At 42.7% G+C, this 18,434-nt stretch overlaps 1 protein-coding gene across 50 annotated transcripts in view; it reads left to right on the top strand.

Annotated features, from left to right (window-relative positions):
• Positions 1-18,434, top strand: part of LOC141171932 (uncharacterized) — a 152,485-nt gene that overhangs the window by 44,093 nt on the left and 89,958 nt on the right. For 47 of the 50 annotated variants that reach the window (XM_073655635.1, XM_073655633.1, XM_073655632.1 and 44 more), the window contains exons 7-9: positions 2,147-2,185; positions 4,485-4,526; positions 18,091-18,411. In XM_073655635.1, coding sequence (XP_073511736.1) covers positions 2,147-2,185; positions 4,485-4,526; positions 18,091-18,411 — 402 coding nt within the window. Of the gene's footprint in view, positions 1-2,146; positions 2,186-4,484; positions 4,527-17,910; positions 17,971-18,090; positions 18,412-18,434 lie in introns of all 50 variants that reach the window. The other 3 variants (XM_073655606.1, XM_073655640.1, XM_073655624.1) reach the window with 1 other exon arrangement.

The following is an 18,434-nucleotide window of genomic DNA, read 5'->3' on the forward strand; positions in this document are numbered from 1 at the left end:
CTGCTGATGTTCCGGTCACTCCAGCTGCTAGTGACCACCCGAGCCGTGCTGCGTCCACCAGGTCCTGGATCCAGCCAACCCCCAAGCGAGTCCGGAGCGTGACCCTGAGCTCTCCTTCTGTCCTTTCTCTGGCCGTCCCCACTAGTGATCCACCCAGGTCCAGCTCCCTCGGGCCTTCTGTTGGGTGACCCTTGGCCTTGGGTTCCCTGACCCTCCGCGTGGTATGCCTTCGGGGTGGATGTGGTGGGTGGCCGTGGCAAACGCTGCCCACGGCCTCCGGTCTCTGGCTGGGGTGTGTTTCTGCCCCCACCAGCTTGGGTTCCGGTACCCTGATGCCGGCTCTTCACCCGTTGTTTTAATTTGGGATCTTGGAGTCCTCTCTTCTGCTTCCCCCTCTGGGTCTCTCTTTCTCTGCTCCTCTTCCTGATTCTGACAGACTGACCCTGATCTTAGTTGGTGCCCACCTTATATACACCCTCTATGTGTGAGCTCAGGTGACCAGCACCCAATGAGCTCCTATCTTTACCCAGGCTGCTCCCCCTATCTGCCCCTACACTACATGGGATGTACCACCCCCCCCTCCCACTCCAGCCAGGAACAGACTCGGTCGTACCTGCACATTTCTAAGTGGGAGTACCGTCGGCCTGTTCCTCGGAAATGGGATGTGTGTAGTGCATGCAGCTGACTGAGCTCAGTTCCACACTCCATCCTTACCCGGGAGTGGAATATCACACCTCTGGGTTGAGGTGCAATACCCCTGTAGCAGCCGAATCCTCAGGGTGCTACATCTGCTGCTAGAACTCTGTGTGGCATTGACCTGGTCTCTAATCTGAGCTGCTGTTAACCTGTGATTTCTGAGGCTGGTGACTCGGATAAACTTATCCTCAGAAGCAGAGGTGACTCTTGGTCTTCCTTTCCTGGGGCGGTCCTCGTGTGAGCCAGTTTCTTTGTAGCGCTTGATGGTTTTTGGGGACACTTGGGGACACTTTCAAAGTTTGCCCAATTTTTCGGACTGACTGACCTTCTGGATTTCTAGCGCTGTAATATGGAAAGGACCTGGCTGTATTCTGCAGTGCCAACAAGCAAATGGCGCAGAACAACCGTGGTCTCTGGATTGCTTTTTAAGCAAATATTGAGGATTAAGATCCAAAGAAAAGTATTCCTGGCCCCTGAGACCTGGGCTTTTGTATAGAAATATCTAACAGCAGCAGAAGGCAGGATTGGAATGGAGCCTCTTGTCCTATGTGCACTGCAGTCTGCTATATACCCTGCCTGCCTATATACAGTGCCTGCCTGCCTATATACACTGCCTGCCTGATATCTCTGCAGATGGATTAGTTATTCCTCAGAAGGACTGTTTGTTAAGATGGATATGTGTAATGTACGGTTTTTCTCCCTACACTACCTAATACACAAGCAAATCTCTACCTGACGCAGCAGCTCCTCTCCCTATACTGTCTGATCCAGAGTGACTGTGACGAGCATGGCGGCGCCAGGTCTGATATAGACCCGATGACGCTGTGCGGCCAGCCAATCACTGTAATGCCCACAACCAACATGGCTGCGGCATTACAAAGAGTGGCAGGCAATTCCTGCATGTTCATTGCCTCTGTAAAGAGTGGCAAACATGCAGAGAGGGGACCCGAGCTCCCGCCGAGCAACCCCGGAAATACTCGGTGAGCTCCAAGCATCTCGAGTACTGAGATGCTCGGGAGAGTACCGAGTACTTGCGAGTATGCTCGCTCATCACTAGTAACTACACGTTGGGGAATTTTTTATATTTTATAGGCAGATCGCTCGGCGTTTGAGACCTTAGACCTCCATCAATCACCAAAAAGACTGTTTAGAAGTTCCTACAGGGATTTTACAAAGTATATAAAAATGCTCCAAAGTTTAGTTACAATTTAATAAAGATAGATTATGTAACATATTGGAGACAGGAATAAGGATTGAGAAAAAATTGCATAAGTTTCTTGAACAAACAACTTTGTGAAAATATATATTTTTTGTTGTAAAATAATAAAATAAAATGAAAGTTTGATAAATATTTTTTTTTTTTTCAACACAATGTAACTTTCTGTAGCTTCCTCCATTGATAGCAGCCGACAAGAAAATCCCTTCAATGATCTCGTTATTCTTCTTACAGGTAAACCAACTTCGACATTATTGGTGATCACAGAAAAGCGTAAGTGTCTTACTGGCTCAATTTTTTTAAATTATTATCTTAATTTTAAATGTATATTTTGTTAACGTCATTGAAAATTACATTTCTTATTTCTTAGGCTTTGTAGAGTTGAGTAATGGGCTTGTCGCCTAATAAAAAGTTCTTAGGTCACATAAACATCACTAAAGGAAATCTTTACTTGATTGGCAATTATTCTAAGAAACGAGGAGTCTCTTTATAGACTCACACTCTGAAAGCCTTTACACAATATAATGGATGGGGCAAACCCTTAAGGGATATTCCACCTCCATTCACTTCTGCACTTGGATTGACGATGAAGAACAAGTTATCAAGAAAAAAAATAATAATACATTTAATATAAAAACAACATTTAAAGGGTTATTTAAGAAAAAAAATCAAGTTATTTCCTATCCGTAGTATGAGGGATAACTTACTGATTACTGGGTTTCTAACCACTGGGAATGGGGCACTGTTGCCCCCAAGAACGGAGCGCGGCAGCCCCACCTGAATGGAGCAGTGGTGTGAATTCTTGGTCTCTGCTCCATTCATTGTCTGTGGGACTGCCACTATTTCCATCAGAACCATACACAATCAAGGGAGCATGGGCTGAAAATGTGCACATCTGGGGCGCGGTGGGGTTTACAGTGCTGGGATATTAGGACATTTTATAACTTGCTAATTCTATAATATTTTAGTATTTTTTTTTAACTAGACAACCCCTTTAATTTTATTCCACCACTAGATGCACTATTACATCATGGAGCTGGAACATGTATGGAGCATTCTGAGGAGATGAGCGCACTTTGCCCAGGGCAGGTGTCAGCTGTGTTATACGGCCAGCACCTGCCTCTAATAGGCTTAACCACTGTAGCTGTTAGGTCACTGATATTAGAGGACCTTTCACCAGATTTTTTTTAACTTAAATGGGTGGACCGGTAATTTGCTTTATTACACAACACCCTACACTTTTCCCTATTTACCTTATCCCTAAATGTGTTTTTTTAATTGTATTTCCTGTGACTTTTTGTTTGAGAGGGTTCTCAAACATGACGGCACAGGAGATTGAGGCTGCACGGACAGGGCTGTAGTTACTCACTGTTTTTTTTTTTTTGTCGTCTCCTATGAAGACGTCCTGTTTCCTGGGTGATGGACTCTGAGGGAGAAGTGAGTGCAGCACTGGCTCTGTGCTTCTATCTCTGCCACTGTAGCTTCTATTAAAGCGGATGTTGTCAGGGTGTGAAGATAGAAGCAGTGAATGACACCAGCGCCACTCCACAGCTTCTAGCACCGCCCTCAAATAAATCATCATCAGGGCAGAGCTGGTGTCACTCACTACTTCTTGCAATGCCATGAAATGAGTTGTCAGCCGGCGCTGCACTCACTTCTCCCACAGCATCCATCATCCAAGATCTAGGATGTCTTCAAAGGGCAGCGATGCAACAAACTAATGAGTAACTGCAATGCTGCCCCCTGATGACATCCTGTTCCAGGAGGGGTGATGGATGCTGCGGGAGTGAATACAGCACCAGCCTCCTGTAATGTAACATTTGAGACGCCTCTCAAGCAAAATGTCACAATAAGCGCTGGACCTCCTCTTTAAATGGAAAATCTCCTCCGAATGGGTCTACTCCACTGACTCTGGATCAGTTTTGTTTTTTCTTCTGTGTCTCTCTGTTCCAAAGTTATGTCCACCTGAAATAATGGTTCAAATATTTTCTTCATTCACCTGCCCATATTCCGCAGAGCTTTTTTGTGGGCGTTTGCTTTTTCTCCTGTAATGCTGCCTAATTAAAGCATGGCCACACCCACAGAGACGTTAAAGGTAAAATTTGCATCTTTGAATAACTTTTGAAAGTACTGGCAGAGAATAAAAAGAAAAACTGTTCCAGAACCAGTGGAGTAGCAATAATTGAAGTATATACTTAGTTTCAATGAAAAAATCCAGTGAAAGGTCCCCTTTAAATGCCATTGTCAAACTCAGACAGCAACAACACTAAGATGGTGTAATCCACATTTGATTGGGTTCCCATCTGCTAGAACTTGACTGCCTCTTAGTAGTATAGGCATAATGCAACTGTAATTACAAGGCTACATACACCTGATTCCTGGGTTTATCTTTGTATATAATGGGTGGATTGCCCTCTATGTCTCTAGTGATCCAAAAAGGACTCAGGGTTTTAGTGAATAAAAATATTTTTTATCTCTTCTATTAGATATTACACAACAATTTTTGCAACAAAAAAAAGGAAAAATTAACTAGGGTAATAAAAAGTATTACGTATTTTTCTTCTTCATATAGATGAAAAACCAGGAATACAAGGAATAATCAAGGAGGAACTGAGTGAGTGTCTTAAATAACAAATACAAACATGGGGCAATTTTTTGACAAAAAATATTATTGTGCTTCTTTTAATGTATGTACGTGAAATACCAGGAATACCAGGGAAAATTAAGAACTGGGTGAAAGTCCTACACAATAAAATATAGATGTGGACACCTTCTTGGGCATTTTTTTATATAAATGCATGCATTTAACAAACATTATTTGTTATCACTGTACACTGACACTGTACACAGGAGTTCTGTATATAATGTCACCGGTGATCACTGAATTGTCTGTATACTATATACAGAGCTCCTGTGTATAATGCTACCGGTAATCCCTGTATTACCTTTACACTGACACTATATACAGATCTCCTGTGTATAATATCACTGGTGATCATTGTATTACCTGTACACTGCATTATATACAGATCTCCTGTGTATAATCTCACTGGTGATCACTGTATTATCTGTACACTATACACTATATACAGAGCTCCTGAGTATAATGTCAGTGGTGATCCCTGTATTACCTGTACACTATACGCTGTATACGGAGCTCCTGTGTATAATGTCACTGGTGATTACTGTATTACCTGTACAATGACACTATATACAGAGCTCCTGTGTATAATGTCACTGGTGATCACTGTATTACCTGTACACTGACACTATATACAGAACTCCTGTGTATAATGTTACTGGCGATCCCTGTATTACCTGTACACTGACACTGTATACAGAGCTCCTGAGTATAATGTCACTGGTGAGCTCTGTATTACCTGTACACTGACACTATATACAGAGCTCCTGTGTATAATGTCGCTGGTGATCCCTGTGTTACCTGTACACTGACACTATATACAGAACTCCTGTGTATAATGTTACTGGTGATCACTGTATTACCTGTTCACTGACAATATATACAGAGCTCCTGTGTATAATGTCACTGGTGATCCCTGTATTACCTGTACAATGACACTATATACAGAGCTGCTGTGTATAATATCACTGGTGATCACTGTATTACCTGTACACTATACACAGGAGCTCTGTATATAGTGTCAGTGTACAGGTGACACAGGCATCATTTGTGACATTATACACAGGAGCTCTGTATATAGTGTCAGTGTACAGGTAATACAGGGATCACCAGTGACATTATACACAGGAGCTCTGTATATAGTGTCAGTGTACAGGTAATACAGCGATCACCAGTGACATTATACACAGGAGCTCTGTATATAGTGTCAGTGTACAGGTAATACAGGGATACCAGTGATATTATACACAGGAGCTCTGTATATAGTGTCATTGTACAGGTAATACAGCGATCACCAGTGACAATATACACAGGAGCTCTGTATATAGTGTCATTGTACAGGTAATACAGTGATCACCAGTGATATTATACACAGGAGCTCTGTATATAGTGTCATTTTATAGGTAATACAGTGCTCACCAGTGACATTATACACAGGAGCTCTGTATATAGTGTCAGTGTACAGGTAATACAGGGATCACCAGTGACATTATACACAGGAGCTCTGTATATAGTGTATAGTGTACAGGTAATACAGGGATCACCAGTGACATTATACACAGGAGCTCTGTATATAGTGTCATTGTACAGGTAACACAGGGATCACCAGTGACATTATACACATGAGCTCTGTATATAGTGTCAGTGTACAGGTAATACAGTGATCACCAGTGATATTATACACAGGAGCTCTGTATATAGTGTCACTGTACAGGTAATACAGTGATCACCAGTGACATTATACACAGGAGCTCTGTATATAGTATCAGTGTACAGGTAATATAGAGATCACCAGTGACATTATACACAGGAGCACTGTATATAGTGTATAGTGTACAGGTAATACAGGGATCACCAGTGACATTATACACAGGAGCTCTGTATATAGTGTCATTGTACAGGTAACACGGGGATCACCAGTGACATTATACACAGGAGCTCTGTATATAGTGTCATTGTAAAGGTAATACAGTGATCACCAGTGACATTATACACAGGAGCTCTGTATATAGTATCAGTGTACAGGTAATATAGAGATCACCAGTGACATTATACACAGGAGCTCTGTATATAGTGTATAGTGTACAGGTAATACAGTGATCACCAGTGATATTATACACAGGAGCTCTGTATATAGTGTCATTGTACAGGTAATACAGTGATCACCAGTGACATTATACACAGGAGCTCTGTATATAGTATCAGGGTACAGGTAATATAGAGATCACCAGTGACATTATACACAGGAGCTCTGTATATAGTGTATAGTGTACAGGTAATACAGGGATCACCAGTGATATTATACATAGGAACTCTGTATATAGTGTCATTGTACAGGTAATACAGTGATCACCAGTGACATTATACACAGGAGCTCTGTATATAGTGTCAGTGTACAGGTAATACAGGGATCACCAGTGACATTATACATAGGAGCTCTGTATAAAGTGTATAGTGTACAGGCAATACAGTGATCACCAGTGACATTATACATAGGAGCTCTGTATATAGTGTCATTGTACAGGTAATACAGTGATCACCAGTGACATTATACACAGGAGCTCGGTATATAGTGTCAGTGTACAGGTAATACAGTGCTCACCAGTGATATTATACACAGGAGCACTGTGTATAGTGTCATTGTACAGGTAATATAGTGCTCACCAGTGACATTATACACAGGAGCTCTTTATATGGTGTCATTGTATAGGAAATACAGTGCTCACCAGTGACATTATACACAGGAGCTCTGTATATAGTGTCAGTGTACAGGTAATACAGGGATCACCAGTGACATTAAACATAGGAGCTCTGTATATAGTGTCTAGTGTACAGGTAATACAGTGCTCACCAGTGACATTATACACAGGAGCTCTGTATATAGTGTCATTGTACAGGTAATACAGGGATCACCAGTGACATTATACACAGGAGCTCTGTATATAGTGTCATTGTACAGGCAATACAGTGATCACCAGTGATATTATACAAAGGAGCTCTGTATATAGTGTATAGTGTACAGGTAATACAGGGATCACCAGTGATATTATACAAAGGAGCTATGTATATAGTGTCATTGTACAGGTAATTCAGAGCTCACCAGTGACAATATACACAGGAGGTCTGTATATAGTGTCAGTGTACAGGTGACACAGGCATCATTGGTGCCATTATACACAGGAGCTCTGTATATAGTGTCATTGTACAGGTAATACAGTGATCACCAGTGACATTATACACAGGAGCTCTGTATATAGTGTCATTGTACAGGTAATACAGTGCTCACCAGTGACATTATACACAGGAGCTCTGTATATAGTGTCATTGTACAGGTAATACAGGGATCACCAGTGACATTATACAGAGGAGCTCACTATATAGCGTATAGTGTACAGGTAATACAGGGATCACCAGTGACATTATACACAGGAGCTCTGTATATAGTGTCAGTGTACAGGTAATACAGTGCTCACCAGTGACATTATAAATAGGAGCTCTGTATATAGTGTCAGTGTACAGGCAATACAGGGATCACCAGTGACATTATACATAGGAGCTCTGTATATAGTGTCTAGTGTACAGGTAATACAGGGATCACCAGTGACATTATACATAGGAGCTCTGTATATAGTGTCAGTGTACATGTAATACAGTGATCACCAGTGACATTATACACAGGAGCTCTGTATATAGTGTCATTGTACAGATAATACAGTGATCACCAGTGACATTATACACAGGAGCTCTGTATATAGTGTCAGTGTACAGGTAATACAGTGCTCACCAGTGACATTATACACAGGAGCTCTGTATATAGTGTCATTGTACAGGTAATATTGTGATCACCAGTGATATTATACATAGTAGATCTGTATATAGTGTCATTGTACAGGTAATACAGTCATCACCAGTGACATTATACACAGGAGCTCTGTATATAGTGTCATTGTACAGGTAATACAGTGCTCAACAGTGACAATATACACAGGAGCTCTGTAAATAGTGTCATTGTACAGGTAGTACAGTGCTCACCAGTGACATTATACACAGGAGCTCTGTATATAGTGTCAGTGTACAGGTAATACAGAGCTCACCAGTGATATTATATACAGGAGCTCTGTATATAGTGTTAGTGTACAGGTAAAACAGTGATCACCAGTGATATTATACACAGGAGCTCTGTATATAGTGTCAGTGTACAGGTAATACAGGGATCACCAGTGACATTATACATAGGAGCTCTGTATATAGTGTATAGTGTACAGGTAATACAGTGATCACTAGTGACATTACACACAGGAGCTCTGTATATAGTGTCATTGTACAGGTAATACAGTGATCACCAGTGACATTATACACAGGAGCTCTGTATATAGTGTCAGTGTACAGGTAATACAGTGATCACCAGTGATATTATACACAGGAGCTCCGTATATAGTGTCATTGTACAGGTAATACAGGGATCACCAGTGACGTTATACACAGGAGCTCTGTATATAGTGTATAGTGTACAGATAATACAGTGATCACCAGTGACATTATACACAGGAGCTCTGTATATAGTGTCATTGTACAGGTAATACAGGGATCACCAGTGACATTATACACAGGAGCTCTGTATATAGTGTCATTGTACAAACAATACAGTGATCACCAGTGACATTATACACAGGAGCTCTGTATATAGTGTCATTGAACAGGTAATACAGGTATCACCAGTGACATTATACACAGGAGCTCTGTATATAGTGTCAGTGTACAGGTAATACAGTGATCACCAGTGATATTATACAAAGGAGCTCTGTATATAGTGTCATTGTACAGGTAATACAGTGATCACCAGTGATATTATACACAGGAGCTCAGTATATAGTGTGATTGTACAGGTAATACAGTGATCACCAGTGATATTATACGAAGGAGCTCTGTATATAGTGTCATTGTACAGGTAATACAGGGATCACCAGTGACATTATACACAGGAGCTCTGTATATAGTGTATAGTGTACAGGTAATACAGTGATCACCAGTGACATTATACACAGGAGCTCTGTATATAGTGTCATTGTACAGGTAATACAGGGATCACCAGTGACATTATACACAGGAGCTCTGTATATAGTGTCAGTGTACAGGTAATACAGAGCTCACCAGTGATATTATATACAGGAGCTCTGTATATAGTGTTAGTGTACAGGTAATACAGTGATCACCAGTGATATTATACACAGGAGCTCTGTATATAGTGTCATTGTACAGGTAATACAGTGATCACCAGTGACATTATACACAGGAGCTCTGTATATAGTGTCAGTGTACAGGTAATACAGGGATCACCAGTGACATTATACATAGGAGCTCTGTATATAGTGTATAGTGTACAGGTAATACAGTGATCACTAGTGACATTACACACAGGAGCTCTGTATATAGTGTCATTGTACAGGTAATACAGTGATCACCAGTGACATTATACACAGGAGCTCTGTATATAGTGTCAGTGTACAGGTAATACAGTGATCACCAGTGATATTATATACAGGAGCTCTGTATATAGTGTCATTGTACAGGTAATACAGGGATCACCAGTGACATTATACACAGGAGCTCTGTATATAGTGTATAGTGTACAGGTAATACAGTGATCACCAGTGACATTATACACAGGAGCTCTGTATATAGTGTCATTGTACAGGTAATACAGGGATCACCAGTGACATTATACACAGGAGCTCTGTATATAGTGTCATTGTACAGATAATACAGTGATCACCAGTGACATTATACACAGGAGCTCTGTATATAGTGTCATTCAACAGGTAATACAGGCATCACCAGTGACTTTATACACAGGAGCTCTGTATATAGTGTCAGTGTACTGGTAATACAGTGATCACCAGTGATATTATACAAAGGAGCTCTGTATATAGTGTCATTGTACAGGTAATACAGTGATCACCAGTGATATTATACACAGAAGCTCAGTATATAGTGTGATTGTACAGGTAATACAGTGATCACCAGTGATATTATACGAAGGAGCTCTGTATATAGTGTCATTGTACAGGTAATACAGTGATCACCAGTGATATTATACACAGGAGCTCTGTATATAGTGTCATTGTACAGGTAATACAGGGATCACCAGTGACATTATACACAGGAGCTCTGTATATAGTGTATAGTGTACAGGTAATACAGTGATCACCAGTGACATTATACACAGGAGCTCTGTATATAGTGTCATTGTACAGGTAATACAGGGATCACCAGTGACATTATACACAGGAGCTCTGTATATAGTGTCATTGTACAGGTAATACAGTGATCACCAGTGATATTATACACAGGAGCTCTGTATATAGTGTCATTGTACAGGTAATACAGGGATCACCAGTGACATTATACACAGGAGCTCTGTATATAGTGTATAGTGTACAGGTAATACAGTGATCACCAGTGACATTATACACAGGAGCTCTGTATATAGTGTCATTGTACAGGTAATACAGGGATCACCAGTGACATTATACACAGGAGCTCTGTATATAGTGTCAGTGTACAGGTAATACAGAGCTCACCAGTGATATTATATACAGGAGCTCTGTATATAGTGTTAGTGTACAGGTAATACAGTGATCACCAGTGATATTATACACAGGAGCTCTGTATATAGTGCCATTGTACAGGTAATACAGTGATCACCAGTGACATTATACACAGGAGCTCTGTATATAGTGTCAGTGTACAGGTAATACAGGGATCACCAGTGACATTATACATAGGAGCTCTGTATATAGTGTATAGTGTACAGGTAATACAGTGATCACTAGTGACATTACACACAGGAGCTCTGTATATAGTGTCATTGTACAGGTAATACAGTGATCACCAGTGACATTATACACAGGAGCTCTGTATATAGTGTCAGTGTACAGGTAATACAGTGATCACCAGTGATATTATATACAGGAGCTCTGTATATAGTGTCATTGTACAGGTAATACAGGGATCACCAGTGACATTATACACAGGAGCTCTGTATATAGTGTATAGTGTACAGGTAATACAGTGATCACCAGTGACATTATACACAGGAGCTCTGTATATAGTGTCATTGTACAGGTAATACAGGGATCACCAGTGACATTATACACAGGAGCTCTGTATATAGTGTCATTGTACAGATAATACAGTGATCACCAGTGACATTATACACAGGAGCTCTGTATATAGTGTCATTCAACAGGTAATACAGGCATCACCAGTGACTTTATACACAGGAGCTCTGTATATAGTGTCAGTGTACTGGTAATACAGTGATCACCAGTGATATTATACAAAGGAGCTCTGTATATAGTGTCATTGTACAGGTAATACAGTGATCACCAGTGATATTATACACAGAAGCTCAGTATATAGTGTGATTGTACAGGTAATACAGTGATCACCAGTGATATTATACGAAGGAGCTCTGTATATAGTGTCATTGTACAGGTAATACAGTGATCACCAGTGATATTATACACAGGAGCTCTGTATATAGTGTCATTGTACAGGTAATACAGGGATCACCAGTGACATTATACACAGGAGCTCTGTATATAGTGTATAGTGTACAGGTAATACAGTGATCACCAGTGACATTATACACAGGAGCTCTGTATATAGTGTCATTGTACAGGTAATACAGGGATCACCAGTGACATTATACACAGGAGCTCTGTATATAGTGTCAGTGTACAGGTAATACAGAGCTCACCAGTGATATTATATACAGGAGCTCTGTATATAGTGTTAGTGTACACTTAATACAGTGTTCACCAGTGATATTATACACAGGAGCTCTGTATATAGTGCCATTGTACAGGTAATACAGTGATCACCAGTGACATTATACACAGGAGCTTTGTATATAGTGTCAGTGTACAGGTAATACAGGGATCACCAGTAACATTATACATAGGAGCGCTGTATATAGTGTATAGTGTACAGGTAATACAGTGATCACTAGTGACATTACACACAGGAGCTCTGTATATAGTGTCATTGTACAGGTAATACAGTGATCACCAGTGACATTATACACAGGAGCTCTGTATATAGTGTCAGTGTACAGGTAATACAGTGATCACCAGTGATATTATACACAGGAGCTCTGTATATAGTGTCATTGTACAGGTAATACAGGGATCACCAGTGACATTATACACAGGAGCTCTGTATATAGTGTCATTGTACAGGTAATACAGTGATCACCAGTGACATTATACACAGGAGCTCTGTATATAGTGTCATTGAACAGTTAATACAGGTATCACCAGTGACATTATACACAGGAGCTCTGTATATAGTGTCTGTGTACAGGTAATACAGTGATCACCAGTGATATTATACAAAGGAGCTCTGTATATAGTGTCATTGTACAGGTAATACAGTGATCACCAGTGATATTATACACAGGAGCTCAGTATATAGTGTGATTGTACAGGTAATACAGTGATCACCAGTGATATTATACGAAGGAGCTCTGTATATAGTGTCATTGTACAGGTAATACAGTGATCACCAGTGATATTATACACAGGAGCTCTGTATATAGTGTCATTGTACAGGTAATACAGGGATCACCAGTGACATTATACACAGGAGCTCTCTATATAGTGTATAGTGTACAGGTAATACAGTGATCACCAGTGACATTATACACAGGAGCTCTGTATATGGTGTCAGTGTACAGGTAATACAGTGCTCACCAGTGACATTACACACAGGAGCTCTGTATATAGTGTCATTGTACAGGTAATACAGTGATCATCAGTGACATTATACACAGGAGCTCTGTATATAGTGTCATTGTACAGGTAATACAGTGATCACCAGTGATATTATACACAGGAGCTCTGTATATAGTGTCATTGTACAGGTAATACAGTCATCACCAGTGACATTATACACAGGAGCTCTGTATATAGTGTCATTGTACAGGTAATACAGGTATCACCAGTGACATTATACATAGGTGCTCTGTATATAGTGTCATTGTACAGGTAATACAGGGATCACCAGTGACATTATACACAGGAGCTCTGTATATAGTGTCACTGTACAGGTAATACAGTGATCACCAGTGACATTATAGTCAGGAGCTTTGTATATAGTGTCATTGTACAGGTAATACTGTGCTCACCTGTGACAATATACACAGGAGGTCTGTATATAGTGTCAGTGTACAGGTAATACAGGGATCACCAGTGACATTATACACAGGAGCTCTGTATATAGTGTTATTGTACAGGTAATACAGTCATCACCAGTGACATTATACACAGGAGCTCTGTATATAGTGTCATTGTACAGGTAATACAGGGATCACCAGTGACATTACACATATTTGCTCTGTATATAGTGTCATTGTACAGGTAATACAGGGATCACCAGTGACATTATACACAGGAGCTCTGTATATAGTGTCACTGTACAGGTAATACAGTGATCACCAGTGACATTATACACAGGAGCTTTGTATATAGTGTCATTGTACAGGTAATACAGTGCTCACCTGTGACAATATACACAGGAGCTCAGTATATAGTTTCAGTGTACAGGTAATACAGGGATCACCAGTGATATTATACACAGGAGCTCTGTATATAGTGTCATTGTACAGGTAATACAGTGATCTCCAGTGATATTATACACAGGAGCTCTGTTTATAGTGTATAGTGTACAGGTAATACAGTGCTCACCAGTGACATTATACACAGGAGCTCTGTATATAGTGTATAGTGTACAGGTAATACAGTGCTCGCCAGTGACATTATACACAGGAGCTCTGTATATAGTGTTATTGTACAGGTAATACAGGGATCACCAGTGACATTATACACAGCAGCTCTGTATATAGTATATAGTGTACAGGTATTACAGAGATCACCAGTGACATTATACACAGGGGCTCTGTTTATACATAGTAACATAATTTTTAAGGTTGAAGAAAGACTAAGTCCATCTTGTTCAACCCATAGCCTAACATGTTGATCCAGAGGAAGGCAAAAAAAACCCATGTCCGTGACCTGGCGGATCATGATTGGTGGGTTGGCACCCACCTGACCCGGTGACCTGGCACCGCCTGATTGGTCCACGGGTAACGTCACCAATGGCGTGTCGGTGGGCAGGGCTTAGTCTTTAAAAGGCCCGCCCACAAACATGGCGACGCGCTCAGATCATTTTAGCAAGTGTTGCTGTTGTGTGGACGGGTGTATTCCACATGCTCCCTAGCTGCTCTCTCCGTGACCTGCCGATGCCAGAGTTCGCTCGGCTGATTAGCACAGGTCACTCAGGCATGCTTAGATTTGCTTAGGCAGGTAGCTACGTCTTGCAGCCTGGCTCAGCCAAAGGGGTCGCCTAACACCTCGAGCAGCCTGCAGACGTCCTGTCCACGGCTATCGCCTGTCAGCCACGTGGAGTAGTACCCTTCAGTCCAGTGGCACGCCGGCTGGAGGCACGTGTACCCGTCGCGTAGTCACACACGCATCCTAGCGCCGCCAGAGTAGTCCCTGTGCAGTACCAGGGCTACAGATAGTTTTCCGGTCGCTCATCTCCCGTGCTGCTAACAGAGATAGAGCGTACCGGTATTCCAGTTCCTGTGTGGAGAAACACGGAAGGGTTTAATATTTAAGTTGTCGTTTTCCTTTCCACCCGGAAAGTGTTCGGCAGCAGTCCACCAGGCTGCATTGCGGACCCCGGGGTCGGTTACGTTCCATTAAATTAAAGTTGTTTGCAACCGCCCTCCTAACAGTATCTGAGCGCCAGGGTCTTGCCGAACATGGCCGACAATCAACAACTGCAGCGTTATATACAGCAACTGGAGACCAGATTTAGAACTCTGGAACAAACTGCTCCGGTCGCTGATATCACTGCAATAGCTACCCAGGCGGTTACTCTAGCAGCCAATATCATTAACTCGGCAGCGGTGAATACTGCAACCACTGCAAGTGCCCCATTACCCCGGTTTGCTCTCCCAGAGAAATTTTCTGGGGATAGTAAACTCTGCAGGGGTTTTATTAATCTATGCTCCATTCATTTGGAGATGATGGAGGCACGGTTCCCCTCTGAAAGAGCCAAAGTGGGATATATCATCTCATTGCTTTCTCACAGGGCTCTGGAGTGGGCTTCTCCTCTATGGGAGCGGAACGACCCGGTTGTAGTAAATGCAGGTCTTTTCCTTAATACCCTAAAAAGTGTTTTCCTGGGTCCTCAGGTCACGCATGATACGGCTCTTAAGCTCCTTGCATTGGTCCATGGTTCGGCCACCGCCAGTCACTATGCCGTCCAGTTCAGAACCTTAGCGGCTGAACTGGATTGGTCTGAGCGGTCGCTTATCCCGGTGTTCTGGAGGGGTATGGCCGGGCATATTAAAGATGCTTTATCTACCAGAGAGATTCCAACCTCTCTGGAGGAGTTAATATCTCTCGCTGACCGTATAGACTTGGGTCATGCAGAACACAAGTTAGAGCTAGAGGTTGGCAGACCTCAGTATCTGTTGGCACCAGGCGTCTTTAGATCCAAACCCAAGACTCTCGACCCGGAGCCTGAGGCTATGGATATATCCTGGACTGAGTCTAGTCCCTCTCGTTCCCGACCTGCATATCTCTTGGAGCACCCCGTAAATAAGGGTTCCAAGCAGTCGGTAAAATGAGTAGGTCTTACCACTATTGGTGGAGGTATATTAAATTCCGGGACTTCTTCCTCCAAGTTATCATATGATGTGACATTGTCTTTTGGTAAATCTGCAGTTACTGCCAATGCTTGGGTGGACTCTGGTGCTGAGGGCAATTTTGTATCATCTACATTTGCCCAGAGGCATGCCATCCCTATTGAGCTACTCTCTAGTCCAATGAACATTAGTGTTGCCAATGGTTCACCCCTGGATGTGCCAATCACCCATCAGTCGATCCCTCTCACCATGTTATTTCCTCAGGGCCACCGGGAGGTTATCTCTTTTCTTATTATTCCCGGTGGATTAGACGAGGTGTTATTGGTTCTCCCCTGGTTACGTTGTCATACTCCACACATTGACTGGAATACGGGGAGAATTTCTTTCTGAAGTGAGAATTGTGCATCTCAGTGTTTGGTCAAAGTCACCCAGAGGGTAGTCTCTGAGCCTCCTATCATTGCGACATCCGGTACAGATTCCTTGTCTGTTTCCAGGACCCGGGTCTTGTCAGATTATGTCGCAAAGAACTCTCAGGAAGAGAGGGTGGCTGCAGTGTCCTTCAACTCGGTTCCGTCAGGGAGGACATTTGTTTCCCCTAATCTACGGAGTATGGTGCTCTCTTGGGCTCATGCCCCTAAAACCGGAGCTCACCTGGGGGTCAAACGTACCACTAAGTCCCCTCAACGGTCCTATTGGTGGCCCCGGTGGCGCCAGGACGTCAAGGCCTTTGTTCTCGCGTGTCCCGCCTGTGCGAGAGATAAATCTTTCAGCCAGAGACCGGCGGGTCCTTTCCCTCTGTCAACCGTGAAGGATCCCACACATAGAGAACCAGTTGTCACTTCTTGCCATCCTGCTTCCCGCCCTAAAAAAGGGTATCCTGTACACCGGAGGGGTCACAGTTTCGTGATTCCTCTCTGTGACAAGATGGACCACATCCTTGCCCCCCGGCTCATGGAGGAAAATGAGCGTCAAGTGGAACGGGATAATGTTAGGCGTCAGTCTGGTGCTGGATTCGAAATGGGTCCAGGACCTTCTGTGGTCTCCCATTTTGGTCCAGCTGGGGCTGATGCTGCTCAGCATCGCCAACGCCTAGCTGGTCCACGAACACTGTTTATCTCCCAGGTAGTTGTGCCTAGCAATGTTAAGCCTGGGTTGCAGAGGGTGACAGGGCTTGTGGAATCTAAGTCCAGGATTTGCCGCACTGAGCATGTCCGTGACCTGGCGGATCATGATTGGTGGGTTGGCACCCACCTGACCCGGTGACCTGGCACCGCTTGATTGGTCCACGGGTAACGTCACCAATGGCGCATCAGTGGGCAGGGCTTAGTCTTTAAAAGGCCCGCCCACAAACATGGTGACGCGCTCAGATCATTTTAGCAAGTGTTGCTGTTGTGTGGACGAGTGTATTCCACATGCTCCCTAGCTGCTCTCTCCGTGACCTGCCGATGCCAGAGTTCGCTCGGCTGATTAGCACAGGTCACTCAGGCAGGCTTAGATTTGCTTAGGCAGGTAGCTACGTCTTGCAGCCAGCCTGGCTCAGCCAAAGGGGTCGCCTAACACCTCGAGCAGCCTGCAGACGTCCTGTCCATGGCTATCGCCTGTCAGCCACGTGGAGTAGTACCCTTCAGTCCGGTGGAGGTAAATTACCAGGAATACCTGAAGTACCAGGAATGCCAGGGTCAATTCAGGAAGAACTGAGTGAGTAATCAAAAACAAAAATATATTTGACATAAAAAACATTTACTTGAAGTAATGACTATGAATTAAAATAGATGGACATTTATACATTTGTCACTTTTCTTGTTTTAACTTTGCAAGGTGGATTACCAGGAATACCAGGAAGACCAGGAATACCAGGGATACCAGGAAGACCAGGAATACCAGGAAGACCAGGGATGCCAGGAATGCCAGGAATGCCAGGGATGCCAGGAATGCCAGGGATACCAGGAATGCCAGGGATGCCAGGGATACCAGGAATACCAGGGATGCCAGGAATGCCAGGGATACCAAGAATACCAGGGATACCAGGAATATCAGAAATCCCAGGGATGCCAGGAATGCCAGAGATACCAAGAATACCAGGAATACCAGGAATACAAGGGATATCAGGAATACCAGGGATAATTAAGGAAGAACTGAGTGAGTGTTCTGTCTGCAAAAAT

This window comes from Phyllobates terribilis, unplaced genomic scaffold (genome assembly GCF_046119375.1).
Source record: "Phyllobates terribilis strain yellow unplaced genomic scaffold, ASM4611937v1 Scaffold_12__6_contigs__length_324123572, whole genome shotgun sequence".
NCBI classification, from domain to species: domain Eukaryota; kingdom Metazoa; phylum Chordata; class Amphibia; order Anura; family Dendrobatidae; genus Phyllobates; species Phyllobates terribilis.